Source organism: Tetrahymena thermophila, assembly GCF_000189635.1.
Source record: "Tetrahymena thermophila SB210 genomic scaffold scf_8254777, whole genome shotgun sequence".
NCBI classification, from domain to species: domain Eukaryota; phylum Ciliophora; class Oligohymenophorea; order Hymenostomatida; family Tetrahymenidae; genus Tetrahymena; species Tetrahymena thermophila.
Window position 1 is genome coordinate 245627 of NW_002476535.1, and position 25264 is coordinate 270890.

Sequence of the window (25264 nt, forward strand, 5' to 3'; positions counted from 1 at the left end):
TCTTTTTAAAAAAAGCCTTGAACAAAATAGTTAGAAGAGCTTATTGGTAAAATAAATAATTCTAGAATTTCAATACCAATCAAATAAAATCAGATATTTGATATTTATTCAATTCAAATGTTTTAGTATTTAATTTAGAATAAATTGAAATGTGTAAATACATATTTAATTATTACAAGCCAATATTAATTAATAAATTTATAATTTTTTTTTAACTTAAATTAAAAAGATATACAAATTAAAAAAAAGAAAATTAGATGACTAATATGAGCAACTAAGCTTGTTTGGATAAATAAAATATTATACTTACTCATCATATTGATAGTATTAGAGTATAAAACAGATAAAAATAAAATTTTTATACACTCTCGCTCATTCCTTCTACTACATAAATTAATGTCTTAAGGAATATGTAAGAATAAAATATGGTCTCAGAAAATATTTTGAGAGATTAATACTATTGTAAACAAAAGATAATTAATAATTTTATGCTGTGCTTTAAATATAGTTTGATTTCTATGGCTGCTATAGATTAGTAAATGCAATTAATTTCTATAAAATTGCTTAAATTAAATGCGCTAGTTTTTTTACTCTATATAATTCCTTTTCATTTAAGTATAATTTTTTTAACTTTTTTTTAGTTTATTTTCATGCTGGCTAGTAAATTTGTTATTTAGCATCGTAATTAAAATTAAAGATTGTATCACAAAGTTAAAATGAGAGCTATTTTTATTATTTGGATTATAATCTGCTTGTTATAAATAGGCTTGGTCTGCAGATGCATCTATAAAAATTTAATAATGTAAGCTTATTTCAAGTATTTTTTAGATTATTTTAAGTTAATTTTTAAATTGTAAAGTTAATTAATTTTTTATCAATAAATTTAGACAAGACTATGATAGACTATATCGCCTAATATGTTTGAGTCCTATCTGCATTATTAATCTATTGTATTAAATTTACTGGATTAATTATTATGAAAGGTATCTTAAAGACATAACTTAGCTTACTTAAAGCGAGATTTAAAATCTTCATTAAAAAAAATTGTTAATAGACTTTTATTTACTCTAAAAGCATTTTTAATCATATTTGAATTATTCACAAAGATACTACCTTCTAAAAAAAAATCCACAATGCTTTATATCTGAAGAAATGATAAAATATGTTATTGCAAATCCAAAAGAATGCCAAGTATTTCTTGTTTAAAATAACTAGGTAGTTCGTGATCCATCTTAAGATATTGAAAATCAGATATATAAAAAGTAAATTATGGAAGAGTAAAATATAGATAATATAATTATGAATGCTGTTTTATTTTAAATCAAAGATAAATTATCATCTAGCTAAAATCTAAATTAATAAGAAATTGATATAATTATTCAAACGTAAAGACAGAAAAAACTTTTAGAGAATCCTCAAATATTACCTACATTGTTTTCTCAAAGAGGTTCTATGAACTCTAATTTGCTTTAAACTCCTGTAACTTATAGCCCAGCTTTCTTTAATAAATCTAATTAAGTTTAGTTAGATAATCAATCGCTTAACTTAAATTAACCCACTGAAATGCAATTTCCCTCCAATATTCAAATTAACCAAAAATCTTGAAAATTCATTCCTCTTAAATCAGATTTCTGATCTTTTTACTTCCTCTCTTCCCATTTTTAAAAACAAATTTTAATAAAAAACTCTATTTAATCAAAATTTTACTAAATCAACATGTAAAATTATATAAAAAACTCTATTCTAACAATTTTTGTAAAATAAATAAGCAATCTTAAAAAAAACTTTTCAAAATTTTTCTTTCATTTCTTTAATTATTTATAATTATTTTTTAAGAAATAATTTATTGGTCAAAAGATAAAATTAAATAAAATGAAATTGAGTTATCTTTATATTTTTTATAAAATAAAATTAAATTATAATTATTTTAACTTTATTAAATTAAAACTTTTGGAACCTATTTAAAATATATTCTAATTAATTAGCACTATAAAATTGATATTACTTTACATGAAGATATTCTAATTATATATTTTTTATTTTATGCTAATATTACTTAAAGCACTTTTAAAAGCGATAAATAGAAAAAATAGAATTACTCAACATTATAAAAACTAAACAAACAAATTTATATATGTATTAATTTATTTTAAATATTAATAATTTAATTAAAATTTTATCAAAAAAAAAATAACAAAAATTTTAATTTAATTTTGAAAAATGATTTTTATTTAAATTTACTGAAAAAGTTATTATTTTAAAAATAACTATTTTCTTATTTACATAAATTCTGAATAAAAATGGTACTTTTTATTTATAAATGAGAAAACAATAATATATTAATTAAAATAAATTATTTAAAAATAAACAATTGTCTATTAAAATTAAAACTATAAAAATTAAAATTTAATAATTAATGATACATTTACACTATAATTAATAAATGCTATAAAATTTATTTCTGTTTAGATAAATTAAAAAGCTTCTATAATAAAAAACTCATTATGTTTCTTATCTTACAAAATCTTCATCATCATTTTACTGATACTTTGAAAGAAATGGGTTTTTATTTAATATTCTGTTTTCTTTGATAAATGATTGACTATCTTTTTATGAAAAAATGTTATTTTTTTCGTATTAGATCGAAGATAAAGCTGATTATGTTTAAGGAATTTATTAAGAAAATTTTTAGAATTGATGAATTTAAGAGATTTATTGTCTTGAGAACTAATCTTAAAGAGAAGAGTCTTATTTTGAAAATACTTCTTATTATGAAACATTTTATTATTATTACTACCTAGCATATTACTCTCTTAGCCCTGAAGCTTATTAAGATATTAAATTTTTAGAATTTTTAGATTCTGATGTAGGGGCTGATTAATTGGCATATTCTTATTATGAAATATTGCTTTTTTGAAGGTTGGCTTTTTAGTTGCTATACTCATAATAATTTTATTAGCGAGGAAGATCAATATTATTAGTTTTCATTTAGTTGCTTTTTTTATTTTAAATCCAATTTTTTATAGCACTACCTTAATTGCTTCCATTTCCTTCTTCTTTAGCACTAATATAGCTCATCTTATAATTGTTGACTTAATCCATTATCTAGTTATCAGATTAATTAAGTTAATTTCCAAAATTCACAGTTCTTTTAGCAAAAGCAAATTCTATTCTGTCAGCTTACTTACTAATATTTAAATAGAATTACTTTAGCTCTTTTGAAACTGCTTATAAATCTTCAGGAGATCCAATACCTAAGAAACTTGTTGAGATTTCTTTAACAGTGATGAGGTGATTTTTAAAGTGGAACTAAAACTATTCAGAGTTTTTTGCTCTTTCACTATTTAAAAATGACTCATAAATAGTAATCAACTGTTATAAATATAAGTCTTTTTCAATTTTTTCTCTGTTATCCAAATTCACTGTATTCTTGAGTATATTTAAAACACCTTCTTCTAAAATCTAAAATAACTTATATGCAAATACACCATCTCTTTCATCTGAATATAAAAAATCGGAGTATTAAGTTTCCATAGATCTATTCAAATATTTTAATAATCTATTGTGGAAAACACAATACTATGTTACTTCTGAGAAATCAATGCCGAATTCTCCGTCGCTGTATTTTTCGATTATCTATCCAATAACTAATGGTAATCCAATTTATTGAAGATCTTCCATTAATTTAAGATTCTTAGACATTAAAGTATCCAATATAAAAGTAACTCTTTCTATGTCGCTAGTTTCTCTTAGTTAAAATATATAGCTATGTTTAAAAGTTGGTTAGTTATAGTTTACAACTTCAAATTTTTTAAGCTATTAAATGATGGTGTTTTATTATTGGGGTCCAGCATTATTTTAATTATCTGATAACTGGTTCTTTACTCTTAAAATTTTACATAAGATACTTTAACAACATTATCTAATATCCTAGTACTCCTTTAATAAGAGCTCAGAGTCAAAATTTTATTTTATAACCCCTTCATCACTGTCAATACTTTCTAAAAGATCGATTTCTTTCTAACTTACTTATTAAAGCAAGCAAGGAGCACATAGATCACTCTCAAGAAGCTCTAAACAAGCTTTTAAACCTTTTAAGTTTCTAAATAAATATTGATTATATTATTTTTTAAATAACTTAACATTTTTTTTAAAATTTGTTTATATAAATAATTAAGTTACTGTAGAGTGATTGAATTTTCAAGGACAGAAAAAATATCTTATATTTCATCTTTCTTCAGCTTTTCTTATAGTGAAAGCTTATTTAGCAAGCCATTAATTTATCTTCTAAGAAGCTCTTGATTCAGAGAAACTTCGTCTATATTAATGTATTAATCTAAATTTTCTTAGAACAGTTCTATTCTAGAGGGGAAGTTTTCTTTAAATATACAGCAGCATTCCCAAACTAACTCGCAAAATCTTTTTAAATAAATATCATCACTCTAGTTTTCAATGCTAATTCTGAAATAAGTAGTTCTAAAATAGGTACTGTTTTGAGGGAAATTTATTTCGCTTAAACTATCTATCGGTTTAAAGCTAACAAACTTATCATCGATTCTATTTAATAAATAATCACAATTCAAAATTTAATCATAAATTAAAATAATTATGCTTTTCAACTCATATTTATATGTAAATTATCAATTATTAATTACTAAAGATCAATTTCAGCGTTGTGAGTTTTCAAGAAGAGAGATAATTCTTTTATGGTCTGATCATACCTTTGTTTATTTAAAAGCTCTTCTAAAACTATTATACCTACGTATATAGACATTTGCAGGCTATATGATTGTTAATTTCTGTTTGATTTGAAATTGAAATATAAAGCTTTTTTATATATTAGTTATGTTTTGATGATCTCTAAATTACTGAAACAAAATAATTTAAATTTATCAAATCTTATAATTTTTTAAATAAAAAATCTTGAAAATAAAATCATACAAAAAAGCAAGGTGTCTGTTATCTAAAAAGATACTTATTTAACTATTTCTTTTTGAATATAATAAATAAAAAATAATTTGATTAATACAAAAATGACAAGCTTAAAATTTAAATTACCCAAAAAAAGCTGTGTTATAAAAATAAGAAATAAAAAATAATTATTTTTATACATCATTCAAATAAAAAAAAATCAATTTAAAAAAAGCATATTGCCATTTAAGAAACAATAAACAAATAAATAAAATTTTCTTAATTTTTTAAAATAGAAATTATTAAGGAAAATTAAAAAAAGTATTAGAGGAAGATTTAATTAGATGAAAATAGTTATTATATTAAAGGCAAATTAAAGTGAAATATTTATTCATATTTTAGTATACAATAATTATAATATACAAGATATTTGAATAAATATGTTTTTTATAGTATTATATTTAATAAAAATTGAATTAAACTCAGTTCTGTAAGGCATTGAAGAAATATTCTACCTATTTAGTAAATATCAAATATAAATTAAAAATTTATTTTTAGATCTAATATTAATTTGCTTACTTCTAATACACCATCATCTTCTAAATCAGTGCAGTGGATTCCATTTTTAACTCTATCAATACCAAATCTTGCTCTAATAGTGTTTGGTCTAATTACCTTTGCAATTTCTGGATCGTGAGGACCTGCAATATCTCTAAAAGATTTAACTGCATTTTCTTATCTTACTTCTAAAGCATAGCACATACCAGAAGTTAAATGTTCAGCAATAGCATTGAATTCAGGTAAAACACCCTTTTATTAAAAAAAGTTTTAAGAAATTAAAAAAAAAAATAATTGGTTACTTTGTAAACTTCATAAAATTCTTCAGCAGTAGGACGATCAAGGAAGAATGTTTAAAGTGCAGAAATTTCAAATCCTTCAGAGAGTATCATATCAATAACTTCACCAACTTAATTTTATTTTACTATATGAGGCTTGATAACACAGCAAGTACATTAATTGAAGAAGGCTTAAGTTTTTAGTTTAGAAGTTTTAGCAAAGAAGAAATTGAGTTCTCTGAAAGCACTTCCAGCTTTTTTAATATCATAATAAATTTTATTTACATTTTAAATATTTTATATTTTTACGAGAGTCTGATCCATGGCAAGCATTTCTGGTACCATCAGTACCAAAGAGACCTCTAATGCTATTTGGGGCTTATTCTCTTGCAACCTAATTTGAGAAAGTAAATTAAAATGATTTATTATTATATAATTAATAGATATTACTAATGTATTTGTTGGGCCAAGTAATTCTCTCCATCTCTTAATGGCATTATCACCAACTAATTCCATACCAACAATTAAATCGCTACTCATGAAGTTTACTAATCCATCATAAAAAGGCTTTCCTTTATGCTCGCCATAGAATTCTATGAATAATTTAAATTAAATATTTAATTTCTATTTTGATTTTAGACTATAATGAAAAATTATTCACCTCTTGCATCTTCTTAAGACATTTTTGTCATCTTTAAGTTTGATATTTATAAGCCAGATCTTTCAATTATTGAAATAATTTTTCCAATGTGAATGTAAGCATCAGGTTTAATCATTGCAAAAGTCCTAGAATTATAATTAACTTTAAAAAAATTAACTCCTAAATGTTATTTTACTTTTCTTTGATGTTTTGAAATTTAGATCTTGTAAAGACATCTGCAAAATCAACGATCTTGAGCTATCTGGAATAAACGTTTAAAATAGATCCAATATATAAATCAGAATCTTTAATAGCATATTCGCATCTCTTCAAAAATACTTTTTTATTCTTCAAGTCATACTAATTAAAAAAAAATGAAATTTAACAAGATATTTAAAAAATATTAAAACTTAAGAAAAGCAAGGCATAATTTTTCATTAAAATACTCTCTTTTTTTCTATAAAATTTCTAAATATGGTTTTTAAAATTATGCATCTAGGAATGATTATGTAGCTTGCCATAGTAAATTGTAAATTTAAATATTTCAAACCATCTCAATTGTTTTATCTTGAGTGAAGTATGTCAAGTAATAGGTTCTTATAAGTGATGCAGCGGTATCAAACCACTCAACGATAAAGATATATCTGATATCAGCCATCTATTATATTTTAATATTTATTAATTAGTATCTAAATGTTTTCTTTTTCTTTGTAACTAATTAGATTAATCAAATTTTCTATTCAATTTTAATTGCTTTTTATTACTAATTAATTGATTATTTATTTCAGATATACCAAAAATTTTAATCATTATTTTTGAGAAGTTACGGTTTTCAAAAAATCAAATTCACAATCTACATAACCAAAGCACATTCATTTATGAATAAATATTCAACAGAAAATAAATTAATAACTAAAAATCAAATTTACATCAAAATTTAAATATTTTTTATTTTTTATTTCATTTTATTTTATATCTTTTTATTTTAAAATAGAATTTTTAAAAATCTAAACATTTATTATTGTTTTTTATTTAAAAATAAGAAAGCAAATTAGTTTAAATACATAAATTTTATATTACATAAAAAGGATTTAATATGTTTATATTCACTATTTAAAATTGATATATTGTTTTTTTCTTTATGTTGAAAAATATTAGTATTAAAAATACAAATAAAATATTAATATAAATGAAAATATAATTTGTTATTTCATTAATTTATTCAAAAATATTCATTTAATTTTAATTATTTTGCATTATTGAAATATCAAGCATCTTTACTTTATGATAGTTCTATAAAATGCTTTTCGATCGAATAGGGAACGAAAGCATAACCATCAGCTTTATAAAATTTACTTTAGAATTCAACCCTATTAGATATATTTTTAAAAAACATTAAATAATCCATATATATTCACTATATTAAGCTAAGAAAATCATTAATATTTTTAATTAATAAATATTTAAAAGTTAAAAACTTTACCAGTGAAGTCTTAAAGCATGCAAGAAACACTCCATGACATCCATGCACATAAGTACACCGAATGTAACTAGAGCAAAAACATAATAACCTATAATCAATGCTATAATTTATACTCCTCCATCCATCTATTAAATAAAATATGTTGAACTTATTTATGTTAGAAGAAACGATATATATTTGTTGTAATTAATTATTATATAAATAGAATAATTTTTAATTATTACTTCAATAAAAGGTTGAAGAGCTTTTTGGAAGAAAACCCTTGAAAGTTAACCATGAGCAAGAGATAGAGCCCACAGTCTTAAATATGAAGCTGTATTTGAGATTGAACCAAGAACAAATTCAATAGTTTCAATAACTTAGTGAACAAATAAATCAGCAAATCCTTCATGTTCACCTACTTCAATATGGTGGTCATCACTAATTTACTCGTTATTTACATTATGATGAATTTCAATATTCTTTTGATATTATTCTAGATCCTTTTAGAGATCATCAAGAGGAATTTCTTGTAAATTGTTATGACCTTGTTGGCTATCATGTCTAGGAGATATTTCACTCTTATGCTTTTTTGGATTAGAAAGATTTACCTATAAATTTTATTTGAATAAAATAAATTTTATAATATTTATTTACTTCTTCTCTTATCAAATATTTTTTGTCTTAGTTGTGATCGTCCAAGTCTCCATTTAAGGCTTGATGTTTTTTCTTATTTATATAATTCTATATAAAAGGTTTAGGAAGCAGCATTATTGGAACGCAAACTATAGCAATCACTACAAATTTTAAATTAAAAGTTCAAATATGCTAATAATTTTAATTTTATTTTACATAAAAAGATTATTCCAATGCTTTTTTATATGCCAGCGTCACTAGGTCCAAATAGTGCAGCACCAGCAGGATCTGCTCCTTTTAATGGAATATTAATCATAAGTGTAATAATAGAAGGAGGAGGATTTGCTTCTAATATATGTTATGTCCAATTCTATACCCACTTTATTATGATAAGGAAATCCATATAACCAAATGTTAGGAGAAGGAACAATAATTAAGGTAGAAACTCAAAATAAAAGTCAGCTTTAGATTTGAAAAAAATAGCATTGAAAGCTTTCATACAAATACCTAAGCTCATATGAATAATAGCAATAATAACAGCAAATTTCATTTTAAAAGAATTCTAAAATGTTAAATTATTAGATGTCAACATCCAAATGGGATCAAAACCTATAATAAAAATATTATTTAAATTATAAGTTTTATAATACTATTAGAAAAATGGCTTATATATTCATTAATTTAAAAGCTAAATTGTCAAAATAAAAAAGAAATATTAATTAAATTGCTAAAAAAAATTTGCTACTTTCTTTTATTATTTAAAAATAAAATTAAAAATATTTGAAAGAATTAAAATTTACCAAAATCATAGACACAGTCAGGTATCTTAGTTATAGTTTAAGTACCATTTATTTCTTCTAGATTATAGCAACTTCCAAATATGTTAAATACTATTGAAAAGAATTCATTGTAAATTAAACCACAAAAAGTTGCAAAGAAACCCATCATTATTATTATATATCTAGCAGGTAACATTAATTTAAACGTACTACTTGGATCGTTTTCTATTTTTTCCTTCCATAAACATAAGTAACATCCTATTACGAAGAGTAAAAAACCATGACCAATATCTCCGAACATGACTCCAAACAAGAAAGGAAATGTAACTATTGTAAAGAGTCCAGGATTTACTTCCTAATTAAATATTTAATTTAGTTAGCTTGTTAATCAATTAAATTTATTTTCAAACAAAAAAATCAAAGCAATTTGTAAAATAATCATTTTACAAGCAAATTAAATTTGGTTGAAATATAACTTTTATTAAAATTCATAGAATATTAATTTATTTATCTTTGCTTATTATCAGAAAATATCAAATAGTTTTTTTACTTTATATCTTGGAACACCATATGTATTGACAATAACCTAAAACACTCTAGTGAAATCATTTAATTTAAAATAGGTTGGAGGGACACCCGCTGCAGGGATAACTTCCTGTAATTATCCATTTGGTAAATGAGGATACCTTAATCTGATATTCTATAATGCTTTAAGTATAGATTCTTCTTCCTAAATTAATTAAGATTTTAGTATTGAAAATTAACTTTATGAAATAGACAAATAGAAGAATCTATTTTAATTACATCTTTGGGTAGCCAGCAATTTCCATGGTAGTGAGTTGATTAAGCTTTTAAGTAGTTTAGGTTCGTGTAAAGGAGTTTTTCTTTTTCAATATAATAAATTAGCTCTTCAATGTAGGAGCATTTGCAATCGTTTCTATTTTATGAGAATGTTTCTAAGAAGTCATTTATTTCTCTTTATGTCAACTTTAAAAGCTATATTCAAAAATAAATAAGATATAATAATCTAAAAATTACAACAACTCATTTTTTCATCTGATATAAAGAATTAAATTAAAAATGTTCAATAATATCAAAGTAATAATTACGTGACGAGAATCTCTTATTTAATTATCTAAGTCTTGTAACCTCTTCTCATATTTATCAGGGGTTTCTGGAAATTGATATTTGTTAACGCCAAAAGAGTCACATATTCTTTAAATTTTTTAATTAATAAATCCAGCTTGTTGTCCCGGAATCAACATCAAAAATACTGATCTTCCAACCTATATTAAAATTAAATAAATAATAGAGATAACTTGATTAAATACTAATATCTTGCTTTTTAAATATATTTTTTGTTGGAAAATTAAATCAAAGATTTTATTTTCTCATCTTTCTATATTAATTGTTTTAAATATTGTTTACTTTTTAAGGCATCACATTGGCTGAAACTTCGTTTTATTGTTTTTGTTCTAAATTTTGCATTATTACCCAGCTATTACCCTTTGTAATTCTGAAAATTGTTTTCTAAAACTTAGCTGCATCACTATCTGATACAGTTCCAACAACATAGTTAAGCTTTAAATTGGATTCTATATTTATACCATGATGTTTTTATAAGGGAATGTTCATATCTCTCATAGCTAAACTCAATTAACTTTAATTTATATCAATTTGTTGTAATCCACTCACAGATTCTTATACACTCTAAATGCTGGCTTCTTCATCAATTTCTTATTAGCTATATTATAAAGTTAAAATTGTGTTAGAGCTCTACCATAAACAAAAATCTTTTCATTTTTTGTTAAGTATTTTAAAAAAAACATATTTCAAAATAAAAAATCAATTTTTTCCAAAAAATCTTACTTCTTAAAAAAAGAAGGACCTAGAATAGTCTTTGCTTTTATAAGAACATCTTTATACTCAACGAGATGATCTTATTTGTCTTACAAATTTGTGTAGTTATTTATTTACTCTTCTAACTAAGTTGCTTTTTAATAAACAGAGTCTTCTATCTCTTCGAAATAAGTTTATCCAGCTTTTTCCCTTTCTTGCAATATTTTGTTAAAATATCCTTGCAAGTCTTTGAAATTATCTGGCTTGTTAATTTCTTTATCGAAATTTTGCATTTGCTTTTTTATCAGGTTTAGCTTGAATAAAACTTCATCACATCTCTTAATGTAGTTTGTGAATGCCTTATTGACGTTTGGCAGATCAGGATTTTAATCTATAAAATGTAAAAGGGATAGTCCTCCTAACTCATTCATTACTTCCCAGCTTGATTCTCTTGGAAGAATCAAGTGGTAATATCCCATATTCTCACTTCTAAAAATATTCATTTTAGTTAATTCAAATTCTACTAAAAAATAATTCTTATTTAAATTAATTATTTATTATAGATTGATATGTACTTGTTCTTCTCTGTATGATATATATCAATACAAGCAATTTTTTATTTTAATTCTATAGTGAGCCTATACACTTAATTTTTGGTTTATTAGATCAAAAATGAAATTAAAATAGTATGCATATTTGATATAGATATATTGTTAGATATTTATTGAAGTACATACACTGATTACAATTTAAATTTCAATTTTTTTTCTTTTTTATTTTCAAAGGTAAAAAAGGATATTTATTATATTTTACAATATCTACTTAATTTACTACATCTAAATGAGTACTAAAAAGACTATCATACTACCAAATACATAATAAATACTCATTTTCATTTTTAAGCTCATGAACATTTTCATATTAATAGTTTACCCTAGTAAGTTAAGCATTATTCTTACATTACACCAACTAATATTTCTAAAATTTGATAATTAATTATTGTATGATTTAATAATGAAAATTATTAATGAAGAGAGATAAAATAATTGGCAAATATTTATTTGGATTACTAAAAAATATCAAAACGATTGATTGGAATGCATTCATGAAACTCGAAAAAAACTTATTATTATTCAGTCAATCTATTATCTAAATTACAATCTAATTTTTGTTGTTATATCAAAATTGAAAAGACTAGATTATAATTCTAAAAATAGTTTGTTTACAAAATTAAAATTACATTATTTAGTTGAAAACATAGTAAGGATGATATAAATTGATAGATTTAAATTTTTAGTAATTTTTCTAAAAAAAATAAGTGGATTAAAAATTGCTTATATTTATTACATTGTGATGTAATATAAAAATATTACGAAGTTGGGAGTTAATAGTTCTAACTTTAAATTGTAAATTTGCAAATAATTTAATTTGTAATCATCAAGCAAAATTAATCAATACTTGCATATCTCAATATTTTAGAGATTTGATTTATTTTATAAAAATATGAAAGCAACTTTGAAATTTAAAAATCATTTTTTATACTTGCTTTTTTATCAACAATTTTTCTAATAAAACTTTCTGTGCTCTCAATATGATATTTATAGCTAGTTTATGTATGCAAATATTTTTATATATTTTAAAATCTCTAAAAATTAAACATTTTAAAAATTAACTGATTCACTTATAAAAATAATATCTAAGTTTATATTTAAGATTTATTATCAAAATAAGTAATAATATTAAAAATAGTTTATAATGGTTTATATATAAATTATAGGCAAATTATTGGTAATTTGTTAATATATAAATCTCTAATAAGATTTAATTTTAATAAAATTTCTTTAAATTATTGATAAGTCCTCTTTCTTCTCTTAGCCAAATATTATTATTTATTCGTTGTAATTATATACTCAATTTTTCACCTCAATTTTTGAAGAATTACTCAATAATCTAATACCATTCATTATTATTCAAAGTATTACAATAAATATTCATCAACCTAATAACAATCAGTTACATGAATTTAATATTCTTTAACACTTGTTCCTATCCTTATCACAAAACTGATTTAATCGCTGCTAAAATTATTTAATTTAATTTAGTAGATAAAATTATATGAAGGAAAATCAGTTAAATAAATAATTTTTTTTGTAAAGCATGCTCTTATTTCAATTTAGTCTCTATATTAAATGAAATCAGCTAAATATTACTTATTTCCTCTTATTTATTCAACATAGTCTTTATTTAAGCTAGTTATGAAAAAACAATCATACGCATTCAGTTTTTGTTAGAGCTTTGTCATTTCTTCAAAACCAAATTAAAAGTACTTAGTTCCTATTGCCTCACTAAATTTAACTTAGATAATATAATTTGTTCTAGTATTTAATATATTTGAGAAAACACATGAATCTGACTACTTTTAAATACATATTGAGTTTTAACCATACATATTTTACCTTTATATTACTATGCCTTATTTCTCTAAGCCATAAGATTTACTTTCGAATTCCAATTTCACTTTATTTTTGTAAACTGGAACTTGCATTTCAAAAAATGAATCAAAGATAGGTATATTTTTTATTATTTCATAAGTGTAATCTTTATGTCCATTGTAATTCTTATAGCAATTTAAAAAGCTAAGAAAATGGTTTGTTAATGCCGAAATTTATATATTATTTTTTTTATTTTCTTATATTTTTCTAGTTAGAGTATTGATCATATTAATTTATTTTTCAGACAAATTATAAGAATTAATGCTCAAAGGAAAATCATACATAGTTTAGTCTTTATAAAATAGTGTAATATATATTTAAGGCATATTTTATAAGAATTCCTTTAGTTTAGACAATAAAGGTTCTTATACTAAACCTTGATTTGGATTTTCAAAATTTTTTTCAAGTCTCTATTTGCGCTATTATAAATCGAGCTTTTCATTATGATTCAGTTTAGGATTTAATTTGATTAATAGCTCACTAACTTCTTTAAAAACTGGTTCTTACAATTCAAGTACTTTTTCATGTAGGTCTCTTGCTTCTTAAGTTTCATATTATCTTGGTATCTTTAATACACTTAAATATTCTGCTAAATGATTAAATTCCTGTATTAAATATACTTTATACTTTTCTCTACAATAATTAAAAGGATTACTAATTAAATTAATAATACTCTCTAAATTATCTCTATCTTAAATATAGGATGAGCTTTTATCTAAGTTATTGCTAGTATTTTATTTTAAGAACATTTATGTCATGTGTTCAAACATCTTAAAAGCACCTGTCTTTAATTTATCTAAATCATTTTAATATAAATTTTATTTCCATTCTTCATTTATCTCTAAATCATTAAAGTAGTCTGAGAGAAATTCTATTTTTTACCTTATTTAAACTAAAAAGTTATCTGGACAATTATTAAACCTATTATTTATTAACTTTAAAATTATTTAAGAGTTGCTATTTTTGGATGTATCGAATTAAAAATTGGCTGTTGATTATTTATTTTCAAAGCAATCTATTTTCTCTATGTATTTAAGAATTAATTCTTCCATTTTTTTTGGTTACTCTAAATTTAATTAACTTTATTCTTTATTTGATTATTTAATTATTTCTTAAATTTTTTACTGCTAAGTTTTTTTAATTTTTTGCAAATACTCAAATGTCTACTTTAGACTTTAAGTTTTTTCTTCATAAGATTGTTCTATTTACTTTGCAATATCCTTTAAATTTTACTAACCAGAATAAATACAATATTCCTCTTATATTCTTTATTCATAATTAAAGAGACTATTTAATTTAGCTAACATATTCTTTTTAGTTTTTATAATTGTCTCTTCTACCCTTTTTGCCATTTAATTAAAGAAGTCCTCTATCTATTTAGCTCGCTAACATGATTATGAGCTTGATTAAATCATTTTTTCAACTTCTTATTTGAATGACTAATCTTCTTATGAATCTGTGAATGGCCAATTTTAAAATATACTTGTTTCATTGCTTTCTAATATATCTTGAATGCATATTAATCTATTCTGCTAAATATCTTTATTTATAACACAATTACAACAACATAAATATTTTTTCTTTTAAGAGTCATTGTAAATGTATTCTATTTTTCTATTTGGATGCTGTGGGCAAGATTTGTAAGGATTCTAGTGTAATATCTTTTCAGATTCACTTAAATCAGGGGAAGAAATTTTATCCATTAACTATTTTTTTCTGCTTTTTAATTTTAAATATTTAGAAATAACTTTAATTAATGCAAATCAATAACAAAAGTATTAATTTTTTTTTCTAATCCTTATCAATTTAGTAAATTATGTATATTTTGTTTTATTTCCCTAAAAAACTAATTGATTATAAAAATTCAATTGTAAATGCTTTTAAAACAAACTTAGTTTATTAGCATTTAATTCTTTTCCAATTAATTAACCTCAACCAATAATAATCTTATTAATTCTCCTATTAAATAAATTAAAATTTTTTATAATGTATCTCCTTAAATTCCACTTTTTAAAATGGAATTAGAGAAGGTTAAAATATATTCTTTGAGAATTATTTTTGTTAATTTTTTTTATAAATTTTAATAAATTAAAATTGATTTATAATACAATAATTGAAATATTTTGCTTAATAATTATAAATATTATGCAATACAAATATTTATAATCAAAATATTTTAAGAAAACTTTAAAACATAAAAAAATTCTAAAATGTAAAATTAAGAAATATTATAAAAATTTTTGATAAAAATAAGTTTATTTGATTTCTAATTAATTAAAAGGAAATAATATTATTAAAGAAATCAATTTTTCTGTTGGATATTTACACATGTAATTTATTATATGATTTATTTGTGTATTCTTTGAGTTCATATAAAAGAAAATTAATTAGAAAATTAAGCAATTAATTTTCATAGAGATTATTAAGTATTAAATTAAATTTATTAATTCATAAAACTATAGATTTTTTATAAAGTTCATCCATTTTTACAAAAGCAAATAAGTTTATAAAGAGTGCAACTGAAATTTAATGAGTTTCAAGATAATATAACCTAAATCGCCTTTCAAGTAAAGGTCTGTATCACCTAATTAGAAGAAAAACTAATAAAAAATAGCTAATTTTGAAAACTCATTTTATGGTGAGACAAGTGATTATCAAAATTTTAAAATGAGTAGAATCTTAGATAATTAAACTCATTTAATTTAACCTGAAGTAAAATAATTATACTTGCTATATTTTTAAGAAGCTTAATCGATATTAATTTTTATATTTGTTAAACAGCCATTAAGCAATATAAAGGAAATAGCTAGGGATATATTAGATCTGGCGCAAAATCACTAGGATGATTCTTATGAAAAAAATGTAATTATAAACAAGAAAAAATAATAAAATAAAAATGCATTTTAATTAAATAAAGTTAAAATCATCTAAATAGATTGATCCTCTTGATACAGTTAACAGGCTGCTGAATGCTGAATATAAAAAGAAGGAAAAAATACTAAATAAATAGATAAACGTTTATATGGATGAATTAGCAGAGATGTAAAGTGGCGTAAAGATAAATCCTAAATCAGAACATATCCTAAGAAACAAGAATTACTAACCTATTCACTTAAGGACTGAAGAGGTGATTTAATAAAAATAGGAAAAATTATATAAATTATATTAGCAATATTAAGAAGAAAAAGAGTTGAAAGATCCTTAACCCTCTTTCACTCCAAATCTTGAAAAACATAATCAAATACATAAGAGAACCTTTTAAGAATTTATATCAGACATGGACAACTGGATTGAAAAGAAGAATAAAAATAAACAAGTTAACACATATCAAGTTATATCTTAGTAGATGGAAAAAACCACTTTTAAGCCTAAAATAAATAAAAAATCTTTATAAATTTTGAAAGTAAATTGATTTTTAACGACTATTTTTTTATTAAATATTAAAAACGAAGCGATTATATTTAACTTGTTTTCTGATGAATATAATTTCTTTGCTTTAACTTAAGAAGAAAGATATTTTTAGTATAAAGTTATTATTTTATTTAATTAAATTATATTTGAATTATATATTCTAGGAAAAGAATAAAAACTAAGAAAATTTAGACCTAGCAGCAAGAATGGAGATTAAAAGCAAAGAGTATGAGCAAAACAAGAAATAATTAGAAATGCAAATTAAATAAAAATACTCTTACACTCCTTAAATTAATTAAAAATCCAAAAGAATGGCAAGTCGTTCTTAAAATAAAAGAAATTTTAAAGATGGAACTGCTGCATCAAACTCAAAATCTCCTCCTAAATCGAAAAATTTTGTTATAGAAATGCCACATAATAAAAATTTAGATACTTCACCAAGAACTTTAGTAAAATCTCATAGTTCAATTTCTATAAGACAAAATCAAAGTTCAATAAGACCTTCTTTAAAAAATGATATCTAAAACAGTAACAATAAGCTGTAGCAATAAGAAAATATTAGTTTTCAAAGATAGTCTTCGTTCGATTAGCTAAAACCAAATCAAAGTTATTCTAATGATTTCAGGGTAGATGAAATTGCCAATAATCGAGAAGAAATATTGAAAAAACTCAGTGATTATGATAAATTTAAATAATATGCAGATAATAAGCTTGTTTAGAGTTAATCAGCAAGAAATGAAGAAAATGTTAGATAGCAATAGTAAATCAGAGAAAGAATTTAATAATAAAACAACAATTTCAACAAAGTATAATTTTTGGAAACTGTTTAGCAATATAATGTTTCTAAAGACTCAGATTTGAGTTCAAATCATATGAATTAATAGAGGTCAGTTTCACCTTTCTAAAATAATAGTGCATTGCATAGCAATCAGTCTTCTTATTTTCATACAAGAAAGAAATCTCATAGTAGATCAATATCACCTAATCAAAATCACTAACAATAAGTTAGTAAATACAGCTAAAAAATGACATTATCTCCAAGTAAAAATTCCTAAACTCGATCTTTATAGCTATAAGACAGCTAAAGACAATCAAACAATTATGCATTATCATCAAAGGACAGTGTCAATTAAGTTTTATATCACCCAAATTTGGATTTTATTATTGGAATACTCTCTAAAAAAGAAAAGATAAATAAATGAATACTATCTATAACAATTAAATAAAATATTTCTAATTAAACTATAATTAAGCTTATCTAAAGATCATTAATTCATCCATTATTTTATCACAGTTCAATATTTTCACAAGTTCATATTGTATACTAGATAAAATTTCTAAAATTTATAAATAAAAAGTATAAAAAATAGAATTATTTTTTTTATTAATTAATTATTAAATTAAATTGATTTTCAATAAAAAAATAAAATTCACACAAATAAAAAAAAATAATTATTTTAAAATTAATTAAATTTAGATTTAACTTTATCATTTTTATTATAGAACATTTAATAGAATTATAATATTAATTAATCAATGTCTAGAAATTAATTATTTATCAAAAATTAAAATCTGCAAATTTAATTTATTAGATAAATTATATTAAGTTTATCTTTCAAACTAAAGTAAATAAGTATTCAAATAGATAAATATATTATAAATGTCTTCAAAAGACAAAAAAACAGATAAAAGAAGAAGTCGTTCTCGAAGTTACGAAAAAGACAACAGTCGTAAATCAGATTATTCCAATAGATCAAGTAAAAATAGTGGATCTTCTAGTTATAGGGGTAGTAGATATGATGATGAACAAAGCGATTATAAAGATAAGTAAAGTCAATCTTCATTAAAAGATTACTCTAGGCCATCAAAGTATAGCTAATCTGAAAAAAGAAGAGAAAGGTCAAGTCGTTCACGTTCACGCTCAAACGAAAGAAATGATAAAGGAAGTAGGACATCAAAATATAATAATAGCTATGAAAAAGGATCTTCATCATCATATACATAATCAACATAGCAATCAACTAACAAAAGAGATACTGGAACAAAAGAAAATCCAGCATATAAACTCTCAAGCGGACCTGTAATGTTTGTTGGTTCAAAAGGAGCAACATTAGTCAAAAAAACTCCTTTACCTCCTTCAAGAAATGCAGAAGGTAATGGAGGAGACCAATTCAAGGCTCCTGCTCCAAGAGGGTAAGGAGGTTAAACAAATTAGTATTAAGGGTATTAAACTAGTAAAAGACAAAATCGAAATGAAAATGAATGGGATGATTATGAAGGTAAAGCAGAATAATACTGGTATGATTAGGATGAAAATGGTAATTACTTTGATGAAGCTGAAGAGGCTATTTTTGTAGGAGATGAGTAAGCATTTAGAGCCAAAGAAGAATAATTAGAAATGATGAAATAAAAAAAATAAAATGCAAAACAAAATGAAAAAAATATGGAAAATGATAAGTGGGATTTCAACAGAATGGTTGCCTCTGGTATATTTAAAATGAAAGAAGTTAGCTTTGATTTTAATGAAGAAGATGACAATAGAGTTAGTGTCTTGGTGCACGATATTAAACCTATATTTTTAGATGGTAAAAATATATACACAAAACAAATTGAATGCGTATCAGTAGTTAAGGATGAAAATTCATAAATGGCAATTATTTCTAAAAAGGGTTCAAATGTGCTCCGTTTCTAAAGAGAAAAAGCAGATAAAACAAAAATGCGTTAACGTTTTTGGGAGTTAGCAGGTTCTCGTATGGGTTCAATATTAGGAGTAAAAAAAATAGAAGAAAACAAAGATTCTGCAGATTTTACAGAAGAAGGTGATTTAGATTATAAAAAATCATCTTAATATGCTTCTGCTTTGATAAAAAAATAGGAATCTGTCAGTGAATTTACACGTACAAAAACTATAAAATAACAGAGAGAGTATCTTCCTATATATTCTGTAAGAGAAGAGTTGTTAAAAGCAGTAGGTGAGAGTAAGGTTTTAATTATATCTGGTGAGACTGGTTCTGGTAAAACTACTTAATTAACTTAGTATTTATATGAGAGTGATTATGCATCACATGGAAATGGAATGATTGGATGTACTCAACCTCGTAGAGTTGCAGCAGTTAGTGTTGCAAAAAGAGTAGCTGAAGAAATAGGATGTGAATTAGGATAAGAAGTAGGTTATTCTATCCGTTTTGAGGATTGCACTACTAAAAATACAAGAATAAAATATATGACTGATGGTGTTCTATTAAGAGAAAGTTTAAATGATCCAGATCTTGAATAATATTCTTGCATTATTATGGATGAAGCTCATGAAAGATCTTTAAATACAGATGTTCTTTTTGGTATTCTAAAAAAGGTAATTTTTGAGAATTAAATTTTTAAAAAGCTTAAATTTATTTAGAAGGTTAAAAACATTTAAAAGTAAAGTTTACCTTGTGAATTCTTAAGCTAGCCAACTAACTTATTAATCTTTATATAATTTTCTAATACAATCAAATTATATAACTTTAGAGCTTTAGAGTAGTTTTTGAAATTTAATAGAAATCACTTTCAAAAAATATTTACAAAAATTTTTAATTAAATGAATAATTTTAATGTTTTAGATTTAAAAGAATACTAAGTAAAATTTTATCTTTTATAGGTAGCTTAAAGAAGAAGAGATATAAAAATCATTATCACCAGTGCTACTATGAACTCTAGAAAATTTAGTGATTTCTTTGATGGAGCATCTATTTTTGAGATTCCAGGTAGAACATTTCCTGTAGGTATTAGGTTCGATAAGGCAGCAGCTGAAGACTATGTTGATGCAGCTGTTAAAAAAGCCCTATAAGTTCATATTTAAGAGCCACCAGGAGATATTTTAATTTTTATGACAGGACAAGAAGATATTGAAGTAACTTGTTTACTTTTGGCTGAAAAAATAGCAAGCTAAGAAACAATTCCCCCAATTACAATACTACCTATTTATTCCTAATTGAGATCAGATGATCAAGCTAAAATCTTTGAATCATCGAAATAAAGAAAATGTATAGTAGCTACTAATATAGCAGAAACATCCCTTACACTTGATGGTGTTAGATACGTTATTGATACAGGGTATTGTAAAATTAAAGTTTACAATCCAAAAATAGGTATTTTTTTAAAATACAATTTATTTCTTTAAATAATTTAATTTATTCAAAATATTTTTTAAGGTATGGATGCACTGTAAATAACTCCTATTTCATAAGCAAATGCTAATTAACGTTCTGGAAGAGCAGGAAGAACTGGTCCTGGTATTTGTTATAGGCTCTATAGTGATACGAATTTCCGTTCTGATATGCTTGAAAATAACATCCCAGAAATACAGAGAACCAATTTGGCTAATGTTGTTTTACTTTTAAAATCTTTAAATATCGACGATCTGTTGTAATTTGACTTCATGGATCCTCCTCCATAAGAGACAATCCTTAATTCTATGTATCAGTTGTGGTTGCTTGTAATTTATTTTCTTTTTAAAGAATTTTAATTTAAATATACACATTTATAAAATTAACAGGGATGCTTGGATGAAGCTGGATCTATCACTGATTTAGGAAGGAAAATGGCTTAATTCCCTCTAGATCCTCCTTTAACTAAAATGCTTATAACAGCAGATGAACTTGGCTGTACAGAAGAAATTTTAACAATAGTCAGTATGCTAAGTGTTCCTTCTGTTTTTTACAGACCAAAAGGAAGGGAAGAAGAAAGTGATGCTGTTAGAGAGAAACTTTTAATTTCTGAGAGTGACCATTTAACACTATTAAATGTATATGAATAATGGAAAAAAAATGACTATTCAGGTTAATGGTGTAGTGATCACTTTATTTAGGTTAAAACGTTAAGAAAGGTATAAATAAATTATTTTAAAGTTATTTAAATTTAATTTAATTCATATATAAAACATTTAGGTAAGAGAAGTTAGATCATAGCTTAAAGATATAGCCAAATAACAAAATTTAAAGTTGACCAGCTGTAATTATGATTATGATCTTGTTAGAAAAGCAATCTGCTCTGCATATTTCACTCATGCTGCAAAGATTAAATCAATTGGAGAATATACTAATTTACGTACCGCTATGCCTTGCAGAGTGCATCCTTCAAGTGCACTTTTTACTCTCGGACATGCACCTGATTATGTAGTTTATCATGAATTAATTATGACAACAAAAGAATATATGAGTTGTGTTACTTCAGTAGATCCTAAATGGTTAGAAGAAATGGGTCCTATGTTCTTTAGTGTAAAAGAATATTATGGACATAGAAGAGATAGATCATAAATTCAAGCTGAAGCTACAAATAGAATAGAACTTAGTAATCGTATAGCTCTTGAGAAATAAACAGAAATGAGAATAAAAAAGTAATAAGAAATGGAATTAGAAAAATAACAGAGGGATTAATTAGTAGAAAGCAGCAATAAAAAAGCTCCTAAACTGGCTACAGGTAGAAGGATAGCAAATACATCATTACTAAATAGAAATATTGATGAAGATTGAATATTTTTAAAAGTTAAGATAACTTAAAATGATTATTTAAAATTGTATTAATCATTAATAATAAACAAAGCAAAATGTTATATATTAAACTGTAAAAATTAATCAATTAATTATTTTTATTTATTTATTTATGTTTCAAAATTTATTTTATTATTTTTCTCTTATCCTCTAAAGTTATTCTTAAAACATTTTTTTAAATTTTACTTTCAGTATTTTTTTCTCTTTTAATAAAAAACTAAAATTATACTTTTATTAAAAATAATATCGCTAGTTATATTTATAAATTAATTTTTTTCATCAAAGAAATAATTAACACAACTAAAAATCTGAGTTCTCCTTAAAAGATGTAAAACTTCTTTAATGTATAAATGCAAAATGCATACAATCAAAAAACTAATTATAATTAAAAAATTCTAAATCAATGTAACGAAATTCATAAAAAAAATATGAAATATCTTTTCTTTAATGATAATCAAAAAAATATATTTTGAAGATAAAGGTAAATCAAAAAATAGTAAAATATTTAAATTTACTAAATTAAACAGAGAGATATGAATTTAAATATGAAATAAGTAGTAAAAATTACTTTATAGATGAATGATAAATATATTATTTATTTTGAAATATTTTATTAGCTTAATTATATTGAATTTTACTTCTGAAATAATTTTGATATTTTAAAGATAAGTCAATTTTAAGTATTGACTAAAATTTTTAAAGAATAAAAAAAATATACTCTTGCATTTAAACATAATTTCTTAGGAAAATAAAAAAAAATAAGTTAGTTATTTTGTTTACTTTTTTATATAATTTTAAAATAGATTTAAGAATTTCAAAGATAAATTATATTTAACTTTTAATTTTATAAAAGATAATTAAATTCAAAAAAATAAATAACATTTTATAAAAGATAAAGACTAATTTTTAACATATTTAAGTTAACGATTCTATCTTTAGCCCATTTTAATAAAATTTGGCTGACTGAATGTTTATGAGTTCCACAAAAATTAACAAATTAAAAATTGATTTATTTATAAAAGTAAAGTATTTAAGATACTCAGATGATAATCAAAATTAAAATCAGGTATTTATATTTTTTGATCAAACAAATTTAATAATTTCTTTTACTTAAAACTTGCGCAAAAATTATAAATCAATATAATATTTGATTATTTTTAATATAAAAAATACTTAAAGCTAACATTTTATTTAAGGGATACTACAACTTAAATCATATTATCTTTCATGCCTTTTTAAATTGATCCATCATCATAATATTTAGATAGGTAACTTTTCATGAGTATCCTATAATATGAAGAGCTGTTGCTTGATGGCTAATTTAATAGAGAAATAGTAGAAAATCTGATTTCTTTATATGCTTAGTGCGTAGAGTTTTATGATTCTATAAAAGACCCTATAAAATTTTATTTCCTTGAAAAAATGCAAATTATTTTATGTCATGAATAAACTCTTAAAGAGATTGTAACTCCAAAAAATAAGGAAAAAAGTATAGATAAATACTAAAAGTAGAAAATTTAAAAAGAAAAAAATGTGATAATTGATGATGATTTTAAAAATGAAGTTTTACATCTCTAACGTTAAGAGAATAATCAAGATTTAATATAAAATTTTAATGAAATAATATAATCGTAGCAAAATTAAGATAGTTTTGATGAAAAGGAAGATGAAGACTCTAACTATTAAGATTTAGATAACTTTTCTGATTAATAATTTTCTTAATCACACATTAGCAATCACAAAGAAACAAAGCTTAGTCTGTAGTAAATGAAATTAAAATATAAGTAAAATTGCAGAGTAAGAAATAAACTAATTTTTTAATTTGTAATGTATACATAAAAATTTGAATCCTATTTTTATAATAAAGTCCTAAATCAAATATAGTATTTCAAAAAAAAGACTTGAAAGATCAAAAAGAGTTGGTATGTATTTATAAATTCATTAGGAGTCTAATATAAATTAAGCTGAAACAATGGGATCTCTCTTTTAAAGTTTTGTAGATAACAACGAAAAGCAAGCAAATTAAGTTAAGCTCAACTTAAATTAATAATAATAAGAAGTTGAGAGAAGATTACAAAGGAGAAAAAGTATTTTTTTATTTATTTATTTCCTAGTTTATAAAATATAATTTAATTACTCATTTTTAATTATAATTAAGCACTAAAAGAAGGAGGTTAAAATAATGTCTCTTTGGCTTTAAAATAAACAAATTAAGTCAATGAGAAAAGCTAAAGATTAAATAAAGAAATTAAAGTAAGTTATGATGATCAAGATTTAGAAAATTTAGATCCTGACGAGCAAAGCATAAATTGATAGTTCTTATTTTCCTTATTATAACAAATTTTGTAAAAAAGTGATAGCTCTTAATTAAAATTTTTGATTACCTAATTTATTCATAACAAATCTTTTCCCTATTTATTATCTATATATCTGTTTTTATATTTTTGAAATGAATTGCTTATTAAACTGTTTTATAATATGCACAATACTTAGATAATTTAACTGATAAGTCCACAATATACATACCAATTTACCAGATAATTATAAAACACAATACCTATTTATTTTTCATATTTTTTTGTCAAGGCATACAAATTCATAAACACAAGAATATTAAATACAAATTATGTTTAAAAATTTACAATATTTGAAATTTTTATCAATTAGTTTAAAAATTTAAAGAAATTAATTAAAAATAAGAAAACATTCAAAACTATGAAAAATATTTTT

General features: G+C 22.8%; 8 protein-coding genes across 8 annotated transcripts; 4 read left to right on the forward strand and 4 right to left on the reverse strand. All coding sequences in view use genetic code 6, as the record gives it.

Annotated features, from left to right (window-relative positions):
- Positions 1-228: 228 nt before the first annotated feature.
- On the forward strand, positions 229-1790 carry TTHERM_00372540 (transmembrane protein, putative). Its single transcript, XM_001009582.2, has 2 exons — positions 229-802; positions 888-1790. Exons 1-2 carry the CDS (start codon positions 258-260, stop codon positions 1603-1605), a joined length of 1263 nt encoding a protein of 420 aa, XP_001009582.2. The 5' UTR covers positions 229-257; the 3' UTR covers positions 1606-1790.
- Positions 1791-2499: 709 nt separating this feature from the next.
- On the reverse strand, positions 2500-4909 carry TTHERM_000372528 (ATPase, putative; the record flags this gene model as incomplete). Its single annotated transcript, XM_012795996.1, has 3 exons — positions 4656-4909; positions 4183-4557; positions 2500-4102 (listed from the first exon to the last, which is right to left on the reverse strand). Exons 1-3 carry the CDS (start codon positions 4772-4774, stop codon positions 2500-2502), a joined length of 2097 nt encoding a protein of 698 aa, XP_012651450.1. The 5' UTR covers positions 4775-4909.
- Positions 4910-5393: 484 nt separating this feature from the next.
- Positions 5394-7045, reverse strand: TTHERM_000372529 (nucleoside diphosphate kinase; the record flags this gene model as incomplete). Its single annotated transcript, XM_012795997.1, has 8 exons — positions 5394-5426; positions 5491-5721; positions 5772-6001; positions 6057-6141; positions 6198-6340; positions 6409-6533; positions 6584-6747; positions 6938-7045. 8 exons carry the CDS (start codon positions 7043-7045, stop codon positions 5394-5396), a joined length of 1119 nt encoding a protein of 372 aa, XP_012651451.1.
- Positions 7046-7654: 609 nt separating this feature from the next.
- TTHERM_00372530 (V-ATPase A subunit 9-2 isotype of the V0 sector) lies at positions 7655-11606 on the reverse strand (the record flags this gene model as incomplete). The annotated part of the gene is made up of 11 exons (XM_001009581.3): positions 7655-7757; positions 7871-7995; positions 8095-8436; positions 8507-8646; positions 8702-9094; positions 9286-9619; positions 9815-9994; positions 10069-10260; positions 10374-10550; positions 10693-11008; positions 11134-11606. The coding sequence occupies 11 exons, from the start codon at positions 11604-11606 to the stop codon at positions 7655-7657; spliced, it is 2775 nt and encodes a 924-aa protein (XP_001009581.2).
- A 1457-nt stretch (positions 11607-13063) lies between these two features.
- TTHERM_00372520 (hypothetical protein) lies at positions 13064-15298 on the reverse strand (the record flags this gene model as incomplete). Its single annotated transcript, XM_001009580.1, has 1 exon — positions 13064-15298. One exon carries the CDS (start codon positions 15296-15298, stop codon positions 13064-13066), a length of 2235 nt encoding a protein of 744 aa, XP_001009580.1.
- Positions 15299-16124: 826 nt separating this feature from the next.
- TTHERM_00372510 (hypothetical protein) lies at positions 16125-18208 on the forward strand (the record flags this gene model as incomplete). The annotated part of the gene is made up of 4 exons (XM_001009579.2): positions 16125-16307; positions 16377-16457; positions 16513-16998; positions 17171-18208. 4 exons carry the CDS (start codon positions 16125-16127, stop codon positions 18206-18208), a joined length of 1788 nt encoding a protein of 595 aa, XP_001009579.2.
- Positions 18209-18666: 458 nt separating this feature from the next.
- Positions 18667-22516, forward strand: TTHERM_00372500 (Pre-mRNA-splicing factor ATP-dependent RNA helicase; the record flags this gene model as incomplete). Its single annotated transcript, XM_001009578.2, has 5 exons — positions 18667-20358; positions 20644-21133; positions 21197-21480; positions 21541-21870; positions 21932-22516. The coding sequence occupies 5 exons, from the start codon at positions 18667-18669 to the stop codon at positions 22514-22516; spliced, it is 3381 nt and encodes a 1126-aa protein (XP_001009578.2).
- Positions 22517-23620: 1104 nt separating this feature from the next.
- Positions 23621-24847, forward strand: TTHERM_00372490 (hypothetical protein; the record flags this gene model as incomplete). The annotated part of the gene is made up of 3 exons (XM_001009577.3): positions 23621-24331; positions 24402-24621; positions 24693-24847. Exons 1-3 carry the CDS (start codon positions 23762-23764, stop codon positions 24845-24847), a joined length of 945 nt encoding a protein of 314 aa, XP_001009577.2. The 5' UTR covers positions 23621-23761.
- Between the last annotated feature and the right edge of the window lie 417 nt (positions 24848-25264).